This window comes from Falco punctatus (assembly GCF_963210335.1).
Source record: "Falco punctatus genome assembly, chromosome: 4".
Taxonomy (NCBI): Eukaryota; Metazoa; Chordata; class Aves; order Falconiformes; family Falconidae; genus Falco; species Falco punctatus.
Genome location: NC_137583.1, coordinates 66060170 through 66080482, shown reverse-complemented (window position 1 = coordinate 66080482; position 20313 = coordinate 66060170). Strand labels below are relative to the sequence as shown.

The following is a 20313-nucleotide window of genomic DNA, read 5'->3' as shown; positions in this document are numbered from 1 at the left end:
AAGCTTTAAAGAAGTAGTTGCTTAATTACATGAAGAGACCCGAGGAACTCATTTTAACTGTCAAATGCAGCTATTACTAATTCCAGCAATATGCTCTGTACGTACAAATGACACTATTGCTAGGACTAGGAGTACATCTAAAAGGGGACACTCATGCACCTGTTGCAAAAATCCATATAAACCAACTTTAAGAAAGCTCCCTTCACACTGACACACACCACCCCCCCACGCCCACCCCCACCCCAAATATTTACTAGCTCTTACTGCCAACAATAGTTCTAGATAGGAAAAAACCTAAACACAGCCCCTAGTCCCAGGGACTGACAATCTAAAAACAGCCCAGGGAAGCCCACACACAAGAGTTGTTTTACTTGTTGCATTGTTAATTCACATCTTATGGGCTACACAATAGAGTGAATCTCCAGGAGGGTCATGAGTTTTGCTGCCAACTATTTTATCACTTTTTATGCATTTGGGGCATAAAAGAGAAAAAAAGGCAACTAACTACCAGTGGCTGTAATGGTGACAATAGGGGAAGGGGAGAACCTTTTTGCCCATATTTTACTCCTCTCCCTCACTCTTAATTTCTTTTCTTACTTTCCTAAGACAAAGATTACTCCAACAAACAAGCAGATTAAAATCAGATAACTGAAGCTATTATCACCTGCGGCCTTCAACCCTCCCTCTGACAGATGTCACTGCAGTTTTCAGCTCAATGTGTGAATGTAAGCCCATTCCAGAGCTTGGTTGCTGTAAGATAGTGCAGCTGAAAACAGTATTTTGGGAGCCAATTTGCAAGGGAAGTGGGTCCTGGCATCCTTTGGAAGGGCGCAAGCAGCGTTCCATCCCGCTGTCTTAAAACCACAGTCACGTCTGCCTAAGCAGTGAAACCATCAGCCAGTCAGACAAAGAGTTATACTTCTAAGGAATTATTATTTATTTTCACGGTAGATAGCATGCAGTGGGCATAAATATTTTCAAAACTTTTCTTAACTTTTTTTTCTTCCTCCAAAGCTCCTGGGCTTGATATTTTCCTTCATCTCATTCAGACAGTACTCTGTACCATCCCTTACAACTGCCTGGGAAGTGTGCGCTGCACACAGAATAGAAATCAAAGCCATTTTCTTTAGTCTGCTTTTGTGTAATCCCAAGTCAAGCTTCCAGCCTCAATTTTTCAAATGTGATTAAAATGTAAATTACAAAAGTTAACAGTACTCTCAAGGACAGAAAAATATTAAAGTAAGTTTTCAAAGGTAAGAGACAAATATCAATCACTGGCAAGAAGCAGCCTAGGATATGAATGAATTGCATGCCATTTAGAGAAACAAAGAAATGCAACAGAATTAATCAGCAGAAGCAAAAGAGAGTGTGATGCTGATACAAAATAGAAGAGATGTACCAGGAGGCATGAAACAGTAACCATGTGCATCAAATCATCAGCTGGTTTCTGCACAGATGGAAAAACCTCTGAAGAAATGCTACAAGATTTTTAGAAGAGGGTTTCAAGCTGGACATGAATTACAGGCAAACAATTCCAGTCTGTGCCTCTCTCTGCCTCTGTCTCCCTTGTACATGCACACACAGAAACCTTACTTTCATGATGTCAATCTCCCATCCTGGATTTCTGATCCTTGCTCTTCCTCTGCCAAGTTAAGGCTGAACTTTAAATTGAGCCTGGAAGGCCAGGGTGTGGTGGCACAACAGCAGCCTAAAAAACAGATACGTTTTTTTCTGCATTTGCATTCCTGACAGATTCCTCACAACTCCTATGAACTAGACTGAGAACTCAGGAGAGAAATATGTAGGAACAGTCAGGCATAGCAAAAAGAATTAGGAAATATTTTGAAAATAGACTTGCCAGCCAGGGCATGCAATAGCCAAATTCACTTTAAGTCTCAACAGTGCAAGTTCAAAGGTTTCAATTACCCAAGAATATCCTGTGTTTAGCCAACACTGCTAATCTGGCGCATCTCTTCCTTCTCTGGCCAAGGATTCTTCCCTTCCATTCTCAACATACCCAGCACAGACAAATGCAATGTTAGAAACAGAGCAAACATGAGCAAAACATCAGCATAGCTTTGAAAGGCAGGCCATATATCTACAGTCATGATGAGTTTAAATTTTGTTTTGTTGTTCTTCCTGCTGTTTGCCAGCAATAAATGGCAATTGTACTTTCCGACCATGTTCAGCTGGGCTCTATGCCATTTTTTGCTGGTTTTGATGGCAGAGTTCTCAAAGACATATATTAAACTATCTGGCCCATGCAATAACTCACCAGGGCTGCACTCTTGTTTCCAAGGAGGCCCTATAAGGCAAGGGGACATAGGGTTTTTTTAGAAAGGTAGCAGTCTTCTGCATTAGTAATATTAAACTTTCCCATGGAATGTCAATAGCATTAACAAATTATTTTGATAAAAAACCAGCAGGCTTTGCAGATGTTTTTTTTTTCAGTTTCAACAGAAAAATATGCAAGCTTTACACCCACTCCTCGATGCTGTACACTCCCTTACGGTCTGTCCTGTGACCATTCCTAAACACACTAATGTTACAGAGTTAATCTCATAATGGCAATGCGTCCACAAACAAATTACTGCAGTAATGTAGTTAGCTCAATTAACTTTTGAATCCATTCACTATGCAGAACTAAAGGTCATTTTCTATTAAAATATCTCCCTCCCACTTCCTTATCGCCCTTTGCAAATTACGGGAGTTAATATTAGAAATCCTGTCTATGCTATGTCAGGAAGAAGACAGGATGATGAAGCCAGAAAAAGACCTTATACTTTACTAACATAACACAGACATGGCCCAAAGAGAACATCTGCCTTCTTTCATGAACACATCTAATTATGGCAAATTGTTAACACCTTGAAGAGGAGTTTCATAGAAGGGTAAACTTTAACATATGCCATCCTCACATGGAAAACATCCCGTACTTCATACTTTTCCAAGCATATGCCCTTTTTCCTATAACAGTTTATCAAAGACCTTATTTTGAAAAGGACTTCAACCTGTTTTCCATTCCTGTGGATGCATTTTTTAGTACTTGCAATTACTGGCCTGTCCAAATAATTCCATAGAAACATCAAACTATGTAATCTGGGAATGCAGTCAGGAGATGAGACAGCAAGGCCTGCAAAACTGCAAATGCAATTATTTCCCCAGTCACAACTACAAGCCACTACAATTTAGGTCTTTAGCAAAATCATCCCTTTAGTTCATTTGGTCACCGAAAGCTGCCTGTCCACCTTGCAGCTCCTGCTACTCCTCCCCTTGAGATCCCACACAAAAGTCACAGTGAATAATTTGACACTGTTATTGCCATGGCAACAGCCTGATGTCATGCATATACAGAATTATGATTGACATTCCTGCAGTATCCTACAAAAGGAGGAATGAGGGGAAAACCAGACACAGCTCCAATACTAATGGGGGAAACAGAGTATCACTGGCACTGTAAATACTGCTTTATTCATAAAACTGCCTTCTCCCATTTTTCACCGTGTCAACATTCCTGTGAAGGGCTTCCACCAGAACCCACAGCACACACTCAGTGCAGAGGTGGCTTCCTCACACGTGCCCGGGTTTGGTCAGGGTGCAGAGGGTGCCTTTCTGACAGTGCTGTCCTTGGGGAGAGGACGCCACGCTGCAACACAAAAGATTTCTTGCCAGAGGTTAGTCTTAAGAATGTACCTTTTAAATGTCACAGGTATGGCCTAAAAATAACACAAGACATCAAACAGAGTGTTTTTTTCCCTGTGAATATAGTCTTCAGGTGTTCAGCTGGGCTGTAAATCTTTTTTTTTTTAACCAATGTTTATAAGCACTCACAGAAAGACACAGGCAAAACATTCGGAATAGGATAAAATAACATCTGTTAAATACTTTTAAACTCAATGTCTGCAGCAATTCTCATAAGGGTCTACAGGCAATAAAAAGACAAGGATGGAAACAGCCTTTTATTCTAAATTTCATATGTACACGGAAAGCTGTTTTACACAGTTTGGTAAATTCTGCGTAAAAGAGCTATTGTCATCCAATGTCACTGTGCTTACACTAATAACAACTTTTAAACATGGAGTACATTATTAACAACAAAAACCATTAACAAACAGGCATAAAAGACACAGATATGTGTGCTGATATTTCACATGTATTCTAGAAACAAGTTGGCGCAAAAATAAAATGTGCCAGTAAAAAAAAATAGGCTTTTTTTTTTTTTAATCACGCAATACATGATTTTCTTTCTTGCTTTCTCTCTTTCTTTTTTGTACATGATATGCTGAGATCCATTCTCAAGCCTTTTCACATCAGGATTACAGGCACTTCAGCAACCCAGTTATATTTTTTACAATACATGAAGTTCAGACCAACAAACATATAAACAGCTGTTGCGAAGGAATTTCTCATATCCCATATGCACATTCAAATATTACTCACTGCTAGAGCAATCTTTTTTGCTTTAGTTATTTTTGGATACTGACATGTTTTCAGGATGATGTGTAACAGTTTGTCTCCACTTACCTCTCATTCATATACTTAAAGGTTTATTTTTAATGTAGCATCACGATGCAACAATACAGTATACGGAAGCACAAGGCAACTGTCCACAAAGCTTCACAAATCGTAAAAAGAAGAAATTGTTTTCTTTTTTGATCCAAAGAAAAAAATGATTTATTCTTCTCTTGCTTTAAGCTATCTCCAACATTTGCCCAAAGACAACTGTATATCAGATGGCCATGGCATGATACCCTTGCTAGTTCTCTTCCTAGACACGTGTCATATGACCAAACTCATTTAGAAGTAAAGCAAAGTAGAAGTCGTTGAATGTTTGTTCATAATTTCCCATCTTTAATAAAATAGTAAAATATACTTATCAAGGGCTTGGCTGTGACTGTATAAATAGTCTCTCTCCAGTTATTTCATTTGTAATGGACTCTGTATTAAGATTATAAGGCAATTGTAACAGGATTCTCAGGATAAATGAAAGCTTAATATTGTTTTCCTCATGAGTCAAGATAAAGGCTTTTTTAATAAGCTCAGAGTGGGGAGAGAGAGAAAAAAAAAAAGAGTGCATTTGTGCATAATAGGAGGATAGTTTTTCAGCATATAGACACTTAAATATTGATCAACAAAGACTGGTATTGACTCCACCATAAAACATCTCAGAACTGCAACTGTGATCCAGAGTAGAACTAAGCCATATCCACTCAAGAGCGATATGCAACCCTCCTCCTGACATGAGAGAAATAAAAAAGGACATCTCAATGCTTCTTTCAACCTCAGATTCATCAATTTTATGCCACAATGCTGCATGTTGGTGTAATAAGTCACTGCAAAGTAAAACACATTACAACAAGTCCTAGTAACAAGCCATTGACAGCTACTGGACTGGGCTACGGGACTCGGCGCACCGGGGTGGCGCTGCTCACTTCCACTATGATTGTCAAATGGTGGAACATCCTTCCATGAATCCAACACTTGAGACAGAACGGCAAAGACATAAGGCCCACCAACACTTTCCTCGTATTTTTAAAGGCACTGAAACAGACAATGGATATACTCCTTAGTACCGTCAGTTTAAAAGGTTCTCAAAATATGTGTCTTTATATGAAAATGTTCCTTATTGCATGGTAAGTTGATCTTCATTTTCTTCACCTCAAGAATAAAACGGCCTTCCCTTTTCTGGTGTTTGCAATCTGTTCAGCCTCGCTACCTGAGATGGTGAAGGCGGTACGTCTTGCCTGAAAGGACCTTTAGGAGGGGTATAATTAGGGTCTTGAATTTTCTTATATGAGTCATAGTTGCTAGGCCCTTCAGAAGAAGGTTTTTTTTTCAGTTGTTGTTCTTTCCGCCTCTGCTCTTGACGAAGCAGTTCCTGTGTTTCTAGCATTACCCTGGCATTGAAGCCATGTCCCCCCATGTAGCCATTCCTCGATCCCTGGTAGCTGGAATATCTGGGATTTTCCTTTGCAGTCTGGAACCCTTCGCCAGGGGAATAGCTCTGCTCCCAGGAGTCTTGAGATACAGAACTGGCATTTTTTCTGCTTTGCCTGGAAAGAAAAAATGGAAGAGTCTTTTAAGACAAATGTTCTGGATCTCCTACTGTTACTGACAACAATCCCTGGAAAGAAGGGTGCTTCTGAAATGCCATCAGGTTTCCCTCACCTGTAGTATTCTCCAAAAGTCATGTTCTCTTCTGTCCAAAAGAGGCACTTTGCCTCTTTTGTTGGGAGAACATTCCCTATAGAGTAGCACTATGTTTCTAGTCCTCTCCAGGAGGAATATGCCATGAAAACCCATTCAGTGCTACAACCACCATCATGTTCTCAAGAAAAAAAGTGCTGCAGTTCAGTTGCAGACTAGGAAAGACCATACACATTGTTGTGCTTCCTAAGAAACAGATAACAGCCAGCACTTGTAGTCACTCACAAAAGATTTGTATCTAGACTCACACTTGATTAAAAATGCAACAGGCAGGTCCTTAAAACACTTGCTCTAACATTGCACAAGTCAGAAGATAAAGCTCTTTATTGATAGGTAGTTACACAGATGAGAGTTTCTTCTTTCCATTTCCAGAGCTAAGGAATTTCGTGCTATCAGGACTGTTTCCCAGTTTGCTATAGCTTTCATAAAAGAAAAGGTAGAGATAACCATTTTTTCTCATTTTTTGGCTCCAGGGGGTAGATAAATAAATCAAATATGTACAGGAATTACAAATTCTTATCTCTTTTCACAATAAATCATCACATTATTTTGAAGACAGATTATGGTTTTGAAATAGCTTTAATTTACTATCAAGCTGCTAGATGCTTTTATGAATTTAAAATAAGATTGGTGATGATAAAGTAAAACAATTTTGTGCTCCAGCAACAGATACCCACTTTGAGATTAAAACTAGTGTACGAGTATCAAGCAGTAAAATAAAATATATTGCAACATTAATCAATAAGAAAATAATTTAGTTGCTTATGTGTGGCTTGTTTTTTCATGTCAAAACACATGAGTCAATGTGGCCTCATACAATGAATATGTAGCGGAGAGACAGGAGACCCAGAGAACTTTCCTACCATTAGTAAGTGACCTAATGTTTTTGCAATCTTCCTTCCACACATATAATTTGAAAATGACCATATCCACCTTATTTCATAATAGATTTTGAGACCTCAGGATGACAATTGTTATTCAGGATGAAAGTAAATTATTTCAGCATAAATTACAACATAATGTAAATTCTCATGCAAATTTTTGTAGCTGTTCTTGGTATTCACATATCCAACTTTGCCAAAGAAACGACGTTTCTCAGACATGTTTTATCACTCTCTGGAACAAAAGCAAATGGAATGAACCTCTGTAGGCTACGAAACTGTCAGGTTTCTGATCTAGAGCAAGATAAATTTTAAGTACTAGAAAATTAACTTGGAGTTAAACATTGCTTTTACAGTTTCACATGGGACAAGAGGATGACTAGTTGAACTGATTTAATTTACTGACTGTTTTCTGGTACTTGTTCAAAATTAGTTGGCCCACTTTCCTTTTCTTTCTGGGAAGATCCTTTAAAATTGACTCAAGAGTTTATTTGCCTTTAGTACTAATGATTTGAACATACAAAGGGGAAAAAAAGAGGCTCCTAGAGACAATACAAGATGAAAAGCAACAAAACTCAGGAATAAAGCCAGTGCACAAATTTTAATTACAAAGCCACAGTTGCAACATTAAGCTTGGGACCCAAGTTTCAGAGTAACATTAAGATTTCTTTAAAGATCAGTCACAGAGTTACGTACAGTTTGTAAAGCTGGAGAACTGGATGTCCCAGCTTGTTATAGGAGCATCAGGATATTTGCCGTGCTCAACTTTAGCCCAAGATCCTGAAGTTCTGTCTGCTCTCAGCACAGCTCAAATACCCAGAGTGCTCAAAGTCATTAAATTATCAGTAATTACTCAGTAACATGCATTTCTAGGTTGCTAGTCACTTCTCATGTTGAAAACCACATTGAGTGAAGTTCTCAGTCACTCTTCAAAACATGCATTTCTATGACCCAAAGCATTACTTTCAAAATTTCTTGTAGATCAGTTTTCTCCTTAGAGTCATTAATTTCTGCCACTGGAACTGCATTTCAACTGATTTCCAACTTTTAAACGCCCCTAGTGACTGAGAAGAACAGGGGAAGCAGGAAGAATCCTAGTTTTAAATCAAAAAATAACCCCTGAACTTAAAAATGACACTAGTGTCTGTGCTCTTCCACTGAATCTGTGCATGTCTGGGGCTAGGAAAACTGGAAGAGAACTTCTCAGGAAAAACAATATGGCATTAATGGGTGTGGTCACTTCAGAAGCAAAGTAGAGATAAGAAGCAAAGGGAATATAAAGTTTTTCAAAATGACAAACTGACAATCTAAGAAAACACTAACATTTTCCTTTCCCACCTTCTAGACTTAACAGAAAAAGTCTATGCTGAAAGGTGTTGTAGCATGTGAAAATCTGAGAGATCTGTTTTATTTTCAAATAAGGATAAGAGTTCATGATTAGATAACTTTGATTATGGAGCTTTTATTTGTTTCCAAAAAAAGAGTTATGATACACTTGGTGAAACAAATATTGTCACAAATATTTATTTTTTTTTCACATGGGGCACAAAAAACAATACAACCTTGTCGGAAGGGAATTTGACACCAACCTCCAGTGTAAAGGATTCTCCATTCAACCACTGCCACTCATATTTGAAAATGCAAAGAGTATTTGCACAATGCTTAACTATGATAGTCAATTTACAGTTCAAGTTGGGTAAACTTTTAATAACTCTTATAGCTAAATATCAAGTAAAAGACATTTTGCACAAACAGTTCATTTAAGAAAAAAACTTAGATTTTTTAAAAATACAGAATTGTTTAGACAAAAAAGTATATTAATTTTCAGCATTCCACTGCTAATGACCCTGTGAGTTAAAAGACTTATATACTGGAAACTTGAAGGCCCCTGATTTTTTGGGTAGAGTTTCTCAGTTCCATGTACTTTTGTTTGAGGTCTTGATAGTTTCTTTTCCTTTTTTTTTTTTTTTTTTTTTCTCTGTAAATAGCATCGCAAAGATATAGTTTTTACCCAGTAAGGAATTAGGCAACAGAAAAAAAATCATCTGAGATGTCAAAAGGGGACAACCCATGTCATGCTCGGGAAACTTTAGTAATTGAGGAAAATTAGACTGGATGGTGTTCCACAAAGAATAGCTTTGTTTTAATGTCTCAATTCTGTTGGGTGCTGAGGGTCATCAGATCCCACTGAAATCAGCTCTGAAGCAATTCTCCTAAAATAAACAGCTATCACATGCTCTCACTTAAGAAGTTTTATGCCTCTTCCACACTGAATATATTCCACCTTATATCAACGCTAAACAAAAGTGTCTGCACTAAGTACAACATTTTCCTTCCACAAATGAAATTAGCTCCAGGCTCATATACAGTGAATAGTTTCAGACAGTTACCATACCTGGGTAATGAGCTGTACTGCCGCTGAGCTTGTTGGAAAGTCTCTCTTTCTTCTTGCCGCTGCCGCTGCATTTGAACCTCTACTGATACTGAGTGTCGGCCACTCTGTGAGTATGTCTTGGTGCTTGGCTACAAAATAAAAAGGAAAATGTCTTAAACAAAGCAGAAAAATATCCACAAAAGAGCTGTCATTTATATTGGTATTGTATATCTACAGTTATATTTGTTTCAACATGCGGTTCAAGTAGATATTTCGTAATAATTGGGTTAAATCCTGACCCATAACAGTGGCTTGTGCTACAGATTCTGTTTCTGACCTACCTTTTCTGAGATGTATCAGGACAATATTGGTCCAGAACAGGTTACGCTTTTATAGTAACACTGAAATTTAAATTAAGTCTGTGGAACAGATCTTCAAACACTATAAGTTAGCCTAGCCATGGGAATACTGAGTTTTACACCCCACTGAGGGAGAAGGGAGCACAGCAGGTCTTTTGAACCTCACCAGCATGCTCAGGTGATGCTCTCCCTTACAGGATCCATCCCATTTTGCTGTTGGTCCAGACATGCACCACTTGGTTTCCTGAGACACAGGGAAACATTTTCTGGATTTATATGATCAAGTAGATAAATACAGCAAGTGTCTTTTGGACAGTGGGGAACCCTGTATCTCTGAGAAGGATTTTAGATAACAACTCAATGAGATGACAGTTTGAAACTTTGAGGACAATACTATGAGCAAGTGAAAAAGGTTGGTCTTTCTGGGAATACAGAGCATGACCGGCCAAGATCTGCAGAATGGCTGGATTATGAAAAAGTTTACTTTTGTAGAGATATCACTTTCTTCAGATTTTGTGATTTCAAGTTGCCAAATAGTGTGCCACAAAAGTCAAAGAATATTATGGGGTTTCCTTGTTGTTTTAATAATCGTTTTACCTTACGAGGAAACCGAGCATTATTTTATCTCATTAAAATTACCAGTTCTATTCAAAAGATTAGATTACTAAATCTAATCACTGGGAGGTTAGGGAGCATAACCACTTGTCTGAGCCTGGGATGGAAACAGCTTGTCTCAGACTTGCTGTTGTGAAAGCACTTTTTGCCTTTTTATCTCTATGCCTTCCCTCAAAACAAACATTTTTTTTCCCCCATTATAATTTCTGCAGCAGAAGGATGTAATGGCTTACAAACATCTGCAGGATAAAAGGCTTTTTTCAAAGGCTTTGTACATTGTAGACAAGTTTTAGGTACTAGAAGGTTGTCATTTGTGACATAAACTTCTCCTTTGCCTTACTATATAGCCAAGTACCTGCAGGTAGCCAGAAACACAACAAATATGAAACAGGTGTACAACTTCTAGAAACTTCATTTTCAATAACAATGCACTGCAGACAGAGTATCAGTCTTGGCTCAAAATTTAGCAGACACAGTTTGGTGAACAACTGCTTTTCCCATTAAAAGATGATTGTGCAAAAGAATCAGAATGTGTAAGCATAGACTATGAGTAACGGAGAACTTATTTAAGAGAATCCTTAATGCAACATAGATGTCTACTTCAGAATAGATCTACTCTGTAAAAAACTCAGTAAAACAGTATTTCTAATGAAAAATGTCTTAGGAATAGTATGTCGAGGCAACAAGTTGAGAAAACAGAATTGTGTGTCAGCCTTGTGGGAATTTTTCTTACAGATGAATAAGCTGTACATATGTATGTCCAAACCAACACCCCCCCCCCCAGAGATTTCCTACTATATTAAATAAGGGCAACACATACAGAGCAGCATTTCAGTTATTGCATATGTCAACATTTCTAACTTTCTTGACTTTATTGAGACTCTTCTGACATTTGGTATTTTATTGAAGGGCTCAGCTTATGGAAGCGAGTGATTACCTGAAAATCACAAGATTTATTTGTGAATTGTCTCCAGTGTGGTTATAAGCAGCTTACAGAAAACCAGAGGGAGACTCAGAAGTTCCCATCTCAACTTCTCCATAAGGAATAAGAACATTTAAACTAAGATTTTAGAGCCAATCTTCTAATTTCATGGGTTCCACTTTAACAACATTGGAAAGCTTGCAGCTACACTATGTCATACGTGAGAAAGTAGTTATCACAGAGAAGACATGAAACCAGAATTACTTCTCTTTATTTGACAACACAGTTTCGCTTTTTTCAGCCCACTGTAAATATAACAGATTAAAGGATTTTACAGTACAGGGAATGCTTAAATTACCAAACAGGTGGAGCTAGAATTGAGCTGCTGCTCAAATTTAGGTTTATACAAGACACTAAAATGCATCATCTATAAAGCATGAATGCAAGTACACGTGCACACATGTGCAGAGAGCTGGAGTTACCACAAAAGCCTTTACTAAAATGACAGAGACTTTGAAAGTGCTAATGGACTACGAATGGACTAAGAACAAGATGTAGCTTCACAGACTTCTTTTAACGCACACAGGAGCCAATGGTTAGATAGAGGCAGGGGCTATCATGCTGTAGCGCATGCCCAGTATGACTGGATCTGTGGATTCTCCACAGTTTACAAGAATTTCATCTAATGGACAGCATTTATAATTTGATGGGTCTAGAGGAAAACATCTAAAATCCATTATCTGATTTTCTGAAGGTAAGAGTACCTGCATGCCCTGTTAAACTAAGTGGATTTTCAATACTTAACTAATCTGAAAAAGATAGTTATTTAGAGTCCTGGCTGCATATTGTTCACATCTACAATAAGCTGTTCATATAATCAAATCTGCTATCTGATTTCAAGCATCCAAAAATATGGCAATGAGACGTAGAAATGCTCCCTCTGTATGTAATCACATATTCCATAACATGACAGATATACACACAGGCAGGTATATTCAATCATCTTCTTAATGAAAAGGCCTTTCTTTCAAATCTTTTCATTAAAAACCTCAGTGATACCATAGCGAATGCCCCTTGATATATGGCTATGATGATATAAAGAGTTAATATATTCCTTTTTGGATCCCTAACTTGTTCAGAAAAATGCAAATCTCCATACTGTGATTTATCTTTTCAATATGCTTTTGATTAAAGTTTCTAAACCAAAAATATTTATATTATAAGTAACCTGAGCCTTCAAAAGCTAATTGGTAATTTTGTCTCAATCCCCAAAGCATACTTTTATACATATATATTAAGATAAAATATATACACAAACACACATCTGTACACATGTCAGCACAAAATGAAGGTAATAAAAGAAAAAAAAAAAGTGGAACTGTTTTCACTTCTTTAAACAGCAACAAAAAACAAGTATAAGGAATACACGTAACACAGTATTTTTAACACAGATATCAACACAAGGCTAAGTACAATTATAACAACCTGAAATCATCCAACAAACCTGGCAACAGCTTGGTCTTCACAGCACAGATTGGTAAGAACTCTGGCCTTGTTTGCAATGAGAGGTATGACAAGCACTGACCTTTTAAATCAGGATGCGGTCAAGGCCACAATAACAACCAACGCTGCATTATCCAAATAAATGTATGTTCATGTCTTCCACAATACGTTTAAGTGGCAATGATTGTTATTGCATTCAGCATTGTTAAACAATACTCAGCATGTAAAATTGTACTTTAAGATACGTGAAATCACACAGCTCTCATCTCAAAGAGGCATCAATTTAAAACCAGGGCTGCAAAGTTAAAAGTTTCTACAGATTTCTCACTTTATGCAAACAATTTTTTTTCATTTCACAGAGGATGTACCCCCACGGCTCATGTTGCACTGACCACTGTCAGCAGTAAATGGCAGCATATTTTGGGGATAAAGGTCCCTCCTCTCTTTCCTAGCTACGCCAGTGCCTGCCCACATGGTTTCTTTCCCCGAAGAGTGGCATTCCTGCCCATGGAGGTTAGCTCTGCACAGTGGCATCATGGATGCTCCAGGACTGGCACTGATCAAAGTTGCCACAGAATTACAGAGAGGAGGTCAGGGCACTGAGTTTTCAGGGAGATCCAACCAGTTCAGGTGGGAGGAGGTCCGCCAGCTGAGGTGACACACCTATCTGACAGCCTACTGCTATAGGGAAGAGATGGAAGAAATGCTTACTCAGGCTTATAGAACTCCTTTGTGTTGATAGAGAAATGGTTAATCGGGAGATTACTAAAGGAACAAGCCCTTAGTATTTTCCCAGTTATTAAAAAAGACCATTATTTAATATTAAAATAAATGTGCTGATTTGTTTCCAGATTGAGCTTTGTGTTTAACCGAGAAGTTTCAAGTTCACCTCGGAAGTTGGAAGACACAAGGCCCCCCAAAAGTCCATGGTTCTTACCGTTCAGCACTAATGAGAAATAGATAAGATTAAATGACCTTGCCTGCTTTATGTGTAGTAAATGTACTTGGCACAGATGACAGACAATCCAGTAACTGTATATCAAAATTCAGAATGATAAAAAACATGCAGTGGTTCTGGGAGATGTCCTTCAAAAACTATTTTTACTTCTGTCTTTTTGTTTATGTTGCTATGGTGAACAGAACATATAGCAATATTTCTTTTAAAAATTGCCAACAGGTGTCTGTATTAATTCAAACACCATGAAATAAGAAAATCCCATCCCTTTGTATATCTTTCTATGGTGTATGTGTAGGAAGCTGAAAGGCACAATTTGGGACAAAGATTTCCATTCTGTGTATAGCAGCAGCAGAAATACAACCTTCAGTATGGTACAAACAAACCCCCTAGGCCTAAAATTCTGCCTGGGATATTTACATGCACCACACGCCTGTGAATTATAAATATGCTTGTTTACAAGCCAAAATTATATAATAGCTTTTTAAAATATTCTATCTTCATTTTTCAATTGAGACTAGTGGGGAAAAAAAAGTTATAAATATAAAATTTTAAAGTCAGAGCCTAAACCTGGGCAAGGAATTGCTGGTATTTCACAAAATCCTTCGCAGGGTTGACACAGAATGGATATTAACTGCACAGCTGAAGAGAAACTACCTGTGGGGAGGCTGCTCTGTGTAACTTTGGTTTCCTCTCTTAAACAGGTTGGGGTAGGAGAAACAGCAATTTAGCTCATAAGGTACTCTTTGTCTACTGCAATGCTCCATTAGATATTGCTTAATATCTTGAATAAAATACCCTAAAACAGACTCTTGAAATGGATACATAAAAGAATTAATATACTACTTTTCTTTTCTGTTAATGTGTTGAGTATTTCTACATAATTTACAGCCTGATATAAACTTTACAATGTTTGTTTGAATATAGTCTGTTATTCATTACTCCAGGTAAAATTACTATGTTACAGTCAAGGTTACAGCAATAAAAATCAGGCTTTTGTTTTTCTGAAAGAATTTTAGATTATTATGATTTCATTATGGCTTTGAATAAGTCAAGGACTTGAATACAGGGAAAAGAAATGAGTATCATAAACAGATAAAAAAATATTATTTTTTTCCTTTAATCCATCTTCTACACACCAACAAACAGCAGTAAAAAAACCATAGTCCCTAAATTTTCTGAGCATTTAACTATCAAGCCATGCCTAAGTATGTTGTTAGGATTTCTGGAGTCTTTCCTCTATGAAAATCATGCAAATTTGTGCACGTAACTAAAGCTATACTCAGACGAGTCATGTAGTACATTTATTTTGACCCAGTTAGCTGTTATCTTCAGGAAGAAAAAAAGTACCTTTTCATTTGATTCCTAAATATTTAAAGTAGAGTTTGCTCAGCCGCTCCCTTGATGCCAAGTTTTTTCCCACCATCCAGATAGATCTAAGATGACTGGAGATAAATGTATTTGTGAATGGAATTTGCCATTTTCCATTTTTAGCACCAATTTTTTTATTAAAGGTGGAGAAATAAACCACCAACTTTTGTTCCTCCCGCATCTTTGTGGGGTTTTTATCACTGTGTACTTCTACAAACAGGACTGCAAGCAGTTGTAGTGTTTTCAATGGATTTAATATGCCCTTTTTTTTAATTGGATTGTTCACTCCCATGACATTTAGGGCTATAATGCTGCATTTCTATTACTGGTGGTGGGGATCTGTTAATTAGGATGTGACCAGGCAAAAATACAAGATATGGAACAAATTACAACCAAAATCCCCCAAAATTCAGGACTGGTGCAAGAAGGATAAACCTCAGCAGACCCAAGACTGCCCAGAAAAGAACAAAATACAGAGGCTCAAGAGAAAAATCAGTCCCAAAAGAATCCTGCACTGGTATAAAAATGTCATAACAAAAGCAAGGGCCTTGAATATTGGCAGACGTACTGTGTTTCTGTGCAATTCTACAAGCCCAGATAGACATTTCTGCAAACTGACTGGAATTAAAACCAGCAGGATTAAAATGGCACAATTATATTTTATGTTATTTTTCTTTTTTTTTTCCCCTGCTGTATAACATCAGGCATACAGTATTGCACTTGAAACCCTCTTGTACCTTGTTTTGTGAAACACAAAAAAAAATATTAAAAAAGCCATGCAAAAGGAAAAGAATTATGAAGCCTGAGAAAGTTATCTTAAAATAAACAAATGCCAAAACCTTTTCCATAAAGCTTTGACTCAGTTGCAGAACTAGTGGAGTTTAGAGACAGCTTGATGTTGCAACAGTTAGTCAGTTATTAAACTTTACTAGTGTGTCATTCAAATGGCCTTGAGCAGAAATATTATGCTGCTTAATAGACGGTGTCATCTCATTCCAGCACTATCACTTCTTGTGTCTGTTAAGCTGCCCGATGATGCTGTATGAACACTGGTAGGCAGTCAAGTATTTTGTTTACCAGCAGGGCAAACACAGCCGGGCAAAAAGTCCAGCTCTGTCACATTACTTCTTTACAGAGAAACAACCTTCACCTGATGGACACAGCCAGAAAGGGATGGGGTCGGGCGCTGGTCTCTCTGCCATGGGTATCGCTCAGAGCCGGCATGATGTAGTGCTCCATGGCACAGGGATCTGCTTCCAGCCTGACGAGGAGGCTGAAGGTGTCTGTCACAGGTAACCGGACTCCTGTGTCACAGGCCATTAATAGTCCGGGATGGATTGGAGTTGGTGACGTTCACAGGATCATTTTGATAATATATTAGTGGGTTTCTGAGCTATTGCGCTCTTCTGAAAATCCTCAGAGCTGCCAGATTTCCGTCAGTATCCATTACTTACACTGCAAACCTTGTGCTCATTTACACTTCCTTAAAGTAACCGATAGTCCCACATCACATCAGCACTTTGTTCCCTCTCCTCAACCCTCCCATCAGCTTGTTAATGAGAAATACAAACTACTTATCACCTCACAGCACACACTTCTCCACGGATGGTTTTTTCCTCTCTTTCTACCCAAACCAGGTCAGAGTTGGCTGCTGTCAGGCAGCTCAGAGGCTTCTCTGGATGTAAAGCCGTTTGCTTATGTGGGCTGCACAGCCAGCCTCCCTCAGGTAACACACTTTTCAGCAAGGGTCCAGATACAGGTGCACTTTTCACTGCTGCAGTTTGCAACCAACAGCTTACAGATGGAGAAGACCAAAATGACGCTAGTGAATATCAGCATTTTCCTGCATATGTATTATAAACCACTTTTGTAGTTTTTTTCTGTCACTGGTATTTAATAATACATCTGGATCTATTTTGAGAGGGTGTCTTAACAAAGTCCATCATTTTAGATTAATATGTAAAAGTAAAACACACTCCTTAAAAGAGAGGGTTATGGCTCCTTAACACTGAAATGACTGTGAACTGCTGAAATGGATGAGATCATTGCTTTATCCTTTCCAAGCGTTGTGATCTTGAAAGCCTGGAGTACATGATGGAAAAAATAATTATAATTCAAAAATACTCTGGGCCAATTTTTTTTAAAGTACTTATCCAAAATGAAACATTTGGTCACCTATGTATTTAACAACAGAGCAGCTCCTACAAAAGCAACAATAAGCTTCAGAATTAATATTAATACATTAAGCTGAATTAGTCAATTTGAGCTCATTTGCATGATCTGTAGAAGGGGAGTAAACAGAGAGATCCCATTTGTTTGAATAAGAGAAAAAGGAAAGGTCAGTGTTCTGACCCACAATTTAGGAAATTATTCCATTCCTAAGGTAATCAGCCTGTCATCCAAATAATTCCCTCCTCGCTCATTACAAGAAACTATAATAAAATCCAAGTTGCCTGACTAAAGTTGCTATGGCATTTAGATATACAACAATTTGGCCCATGACCTTCAGTAGTTAAGTTCCCAAGTCTTCAAGAGTGCAAGTTTTTCTCATACACAGTTTTCCCAAGAATGCTGCTCAAATCTCTCATTTGGAGACTAAACAGCAGTTGATCTGCATAATGGCAAGTAGCTCCTACACCCAGCCCCCTTTCACCCTGAAACTGCTACACTATAACTGTGATGAGCTATTGCATTATCTTCACCACATCAAATGGAAAACATCTGGTCATAAAAAAAATGTTTATTTTATTTATTCAATACAGAGAAGGTTAGAGGTTTTCTCACATGGGAAAAGGGAAGCCTATGTCCTGACACAGTATGTTAAGCAATGTTAGGTCATTTAGGGATACATTTACCTTTGTTCCTCTCCATGCTGCATGTCAAAAATACCACAGGTTCAAACTGGTGAGTTTAAGACAGGCAAGGACACAAAAATTCAACAAAAGTGAAAAAATCTTCTATATCCACCACAATAGGCACACAAAGATGACAGAATACTAGGATGTTACCTAGGTTGTTCTCAGTGACTTCATACCCAGAGATGGAGATCTTCGGATATTTCCACCTTGGTCTCGTGCACATGTAATGCTAAGTGACAGTAACCCGTGACCTACACGTGCTTTGGGGGAAGCTGTGGGAGATTCTACTGTTGTCATCATACAGCTCCACTTTTTTGGGAATGCAATCAAATTGTTTGCTGTCTTTATTGTGGAATTTTAAGCAAAAATACAATAAAATATTTGTCCCATATTTAAAGGATCCTAATTTAGGATATGTAATTGATTAAAAAGCAACACGGATTCATTCAATTATGTTAAACAAGATAAGCACATAGATTTACATAATTGTATCACATTGCTAGCTCAGATTGAACAGGATTTAAACGATCAATTAGGCTGTATATCTCGAGACAAAACTGTCCTGGCTAATATCAGTGGCAAAGGGGTACTATTGTGAAGCATGCTATTATGCATATCTCTCCTTTTTTACCATGAAAATACATAGCTCTTAAGGAAAAGAACTAATCACAGTGATATTGCTTCAGGCGAAAGAAACCATTTGCAAGGTTACATGCTCTCTCTAAATTATTTATCATTAGTATGTGTTTTATTCTGATTTTCCCAGAAAATTTCAGCATAACAGACATTGCCTTTGAGGCAAAAAAATCCAAGTAGTAGCTCTCAGAGTGGAGGGTCCAAACACAGGGAAAATAATGCTATAGGCACACAGGACAGATGGATGAAGAAGCTTAGAAACAAAACAAACATCAATGAACCAAAAATAGGGATAACAGAAATGGCAGAAGTGTGGAGGCAGAGGACCCTGCATCCCTCTCAGTCTGCTGCCACCCAGCCTGGGGACAGCGGGGGTCAGCCAGCCTTTGCAGATCACACAGGCTCCGTACACTTACCCACGGCTGCTCAAAACTGTAAGTACGTCGCCTGTCTTCCACGTCCTCATCCTGCTTCGCTTGCTGAAACTCCTGTCTCAGGCGCTGTATCCGGTCATGATTGTTAGGGGTTGATCTGTTGCTAAAAGAGGGAGGATGGAATTGATCAATACACCTGGGAATGTATACCATCTCTGATGGTAATTTCTTAGCATAGGACTGCTACTACAGTGCTGGAGTACAGACTTAAAAAAATTCTCCAAGCATTTAGTACAAAGGTCTTCAGTTTTTTAAAAATTATTCATGCTGTTTGACTTATAAAGAAACTCCAGATAGCGTAAGGAAAAAACAAATGAGGATATTCCTAAAAATCATCAAAAGTTGCTGGCATCTTTTCAGTATATGTTACTCCTGGAAAAGAAGGAATAGATGCGCTAGTGTCAGACTTAATGTAAAGGGAAGTTAAGTATCTTAATGATCTCTGCTACTGAATAAACAGGAAAGATACTTTTTCCTAATCAATAAACTGTAGTGCTGTCAGATCTTTATTCACATCAAATTCATGGCAATGTTTGAAGGCCCTACCTGTATAAAATTTGAGTATTTTCCCCAATCAATAAGAGCCTGTCAACTCTTGGTCCTGTTTTTAACAAGTCTTTTAAACTGATCAGTCTGAAAGCATTGAAAGGCTTGGGGACCAGCAAAAAGCAATCTGTTTGGCAGTGGTGTACACAGGAATGCATCCAGGCAGCACAGTGGTACTGGCTGATGCCTCCTGGACACCAGTGGGCTGGGGAGGGCTCAGCCCCGGAGGTACCGCTATGTGCCAGCACTCCCAGAACCCTCAGCTCTTCAAAACGATCAATTTTTCTACAACATTGGAGATAATCCACTCTCCATAGCATGGGTTTATGTGAAACCACAATGAAATACGCACAGGAACAGCTTATTTCATGGGGAAGAGGGAAAGTGGCTATTTACTAATCTCGTTGCCATTTTTCCAGCTGTGTGGCTCCCAGCTGGTCCCTACAATCCCCACCGTATTTCAAACGTTAATGTAGGAATCCCAGGAAGCCTGACAAACAAATATGTTATATCAAGACTAACCAGAAGCATTTTAATCTCTTATTATGGCCTTCTTAAGACCTGCATTTCATTGTTTAGTTCAAAAGAGCTGGTGAGGGATGGTCAGCTATTACTTTGTTTCAAAAGAGAGATCTGCAGGGAGACAACAGAA

General features: G+C 38.2%; 1 protein-coding gene across 14 annotated transcripts in view; it reads right to left on the bottom strand.

The window, feature by feature from the left end:
- Nucleotides 1-3946: 3946 nt before the first annotated feature.
- Nucleotides 3947-20313, bottom strand: part of PARD3 (par-3 family cell polarity regulator) — a 481499-nt gene continuing 465132 nt past the window's right edge. For all 14 annotated transcript variants that reach the window (XM_080384293.1, XM_080384294.1, XM_080384290.1 and 11 more), the window contains 3 exons: nucleotides 19098-19218; nucleotides 9484-9611; nucleotides 3947-6053 (listed from right to left, as the gene is read on the bottom strand). In XM_080384293.1, the coding sequence (XP_080240419.1) occupies nucleotides 5660-6053; nucleotides 9484-9611; nucleotides 19098-19218 (643 nt within the window). In that variant the 3' untranslated portion in view covers nucleotides 3947-5659. The remainder of the gene's footprint in view (nucleotides 6054-9483; nucleotides 9612-19097; nucleotides 19219-20313) is intronic.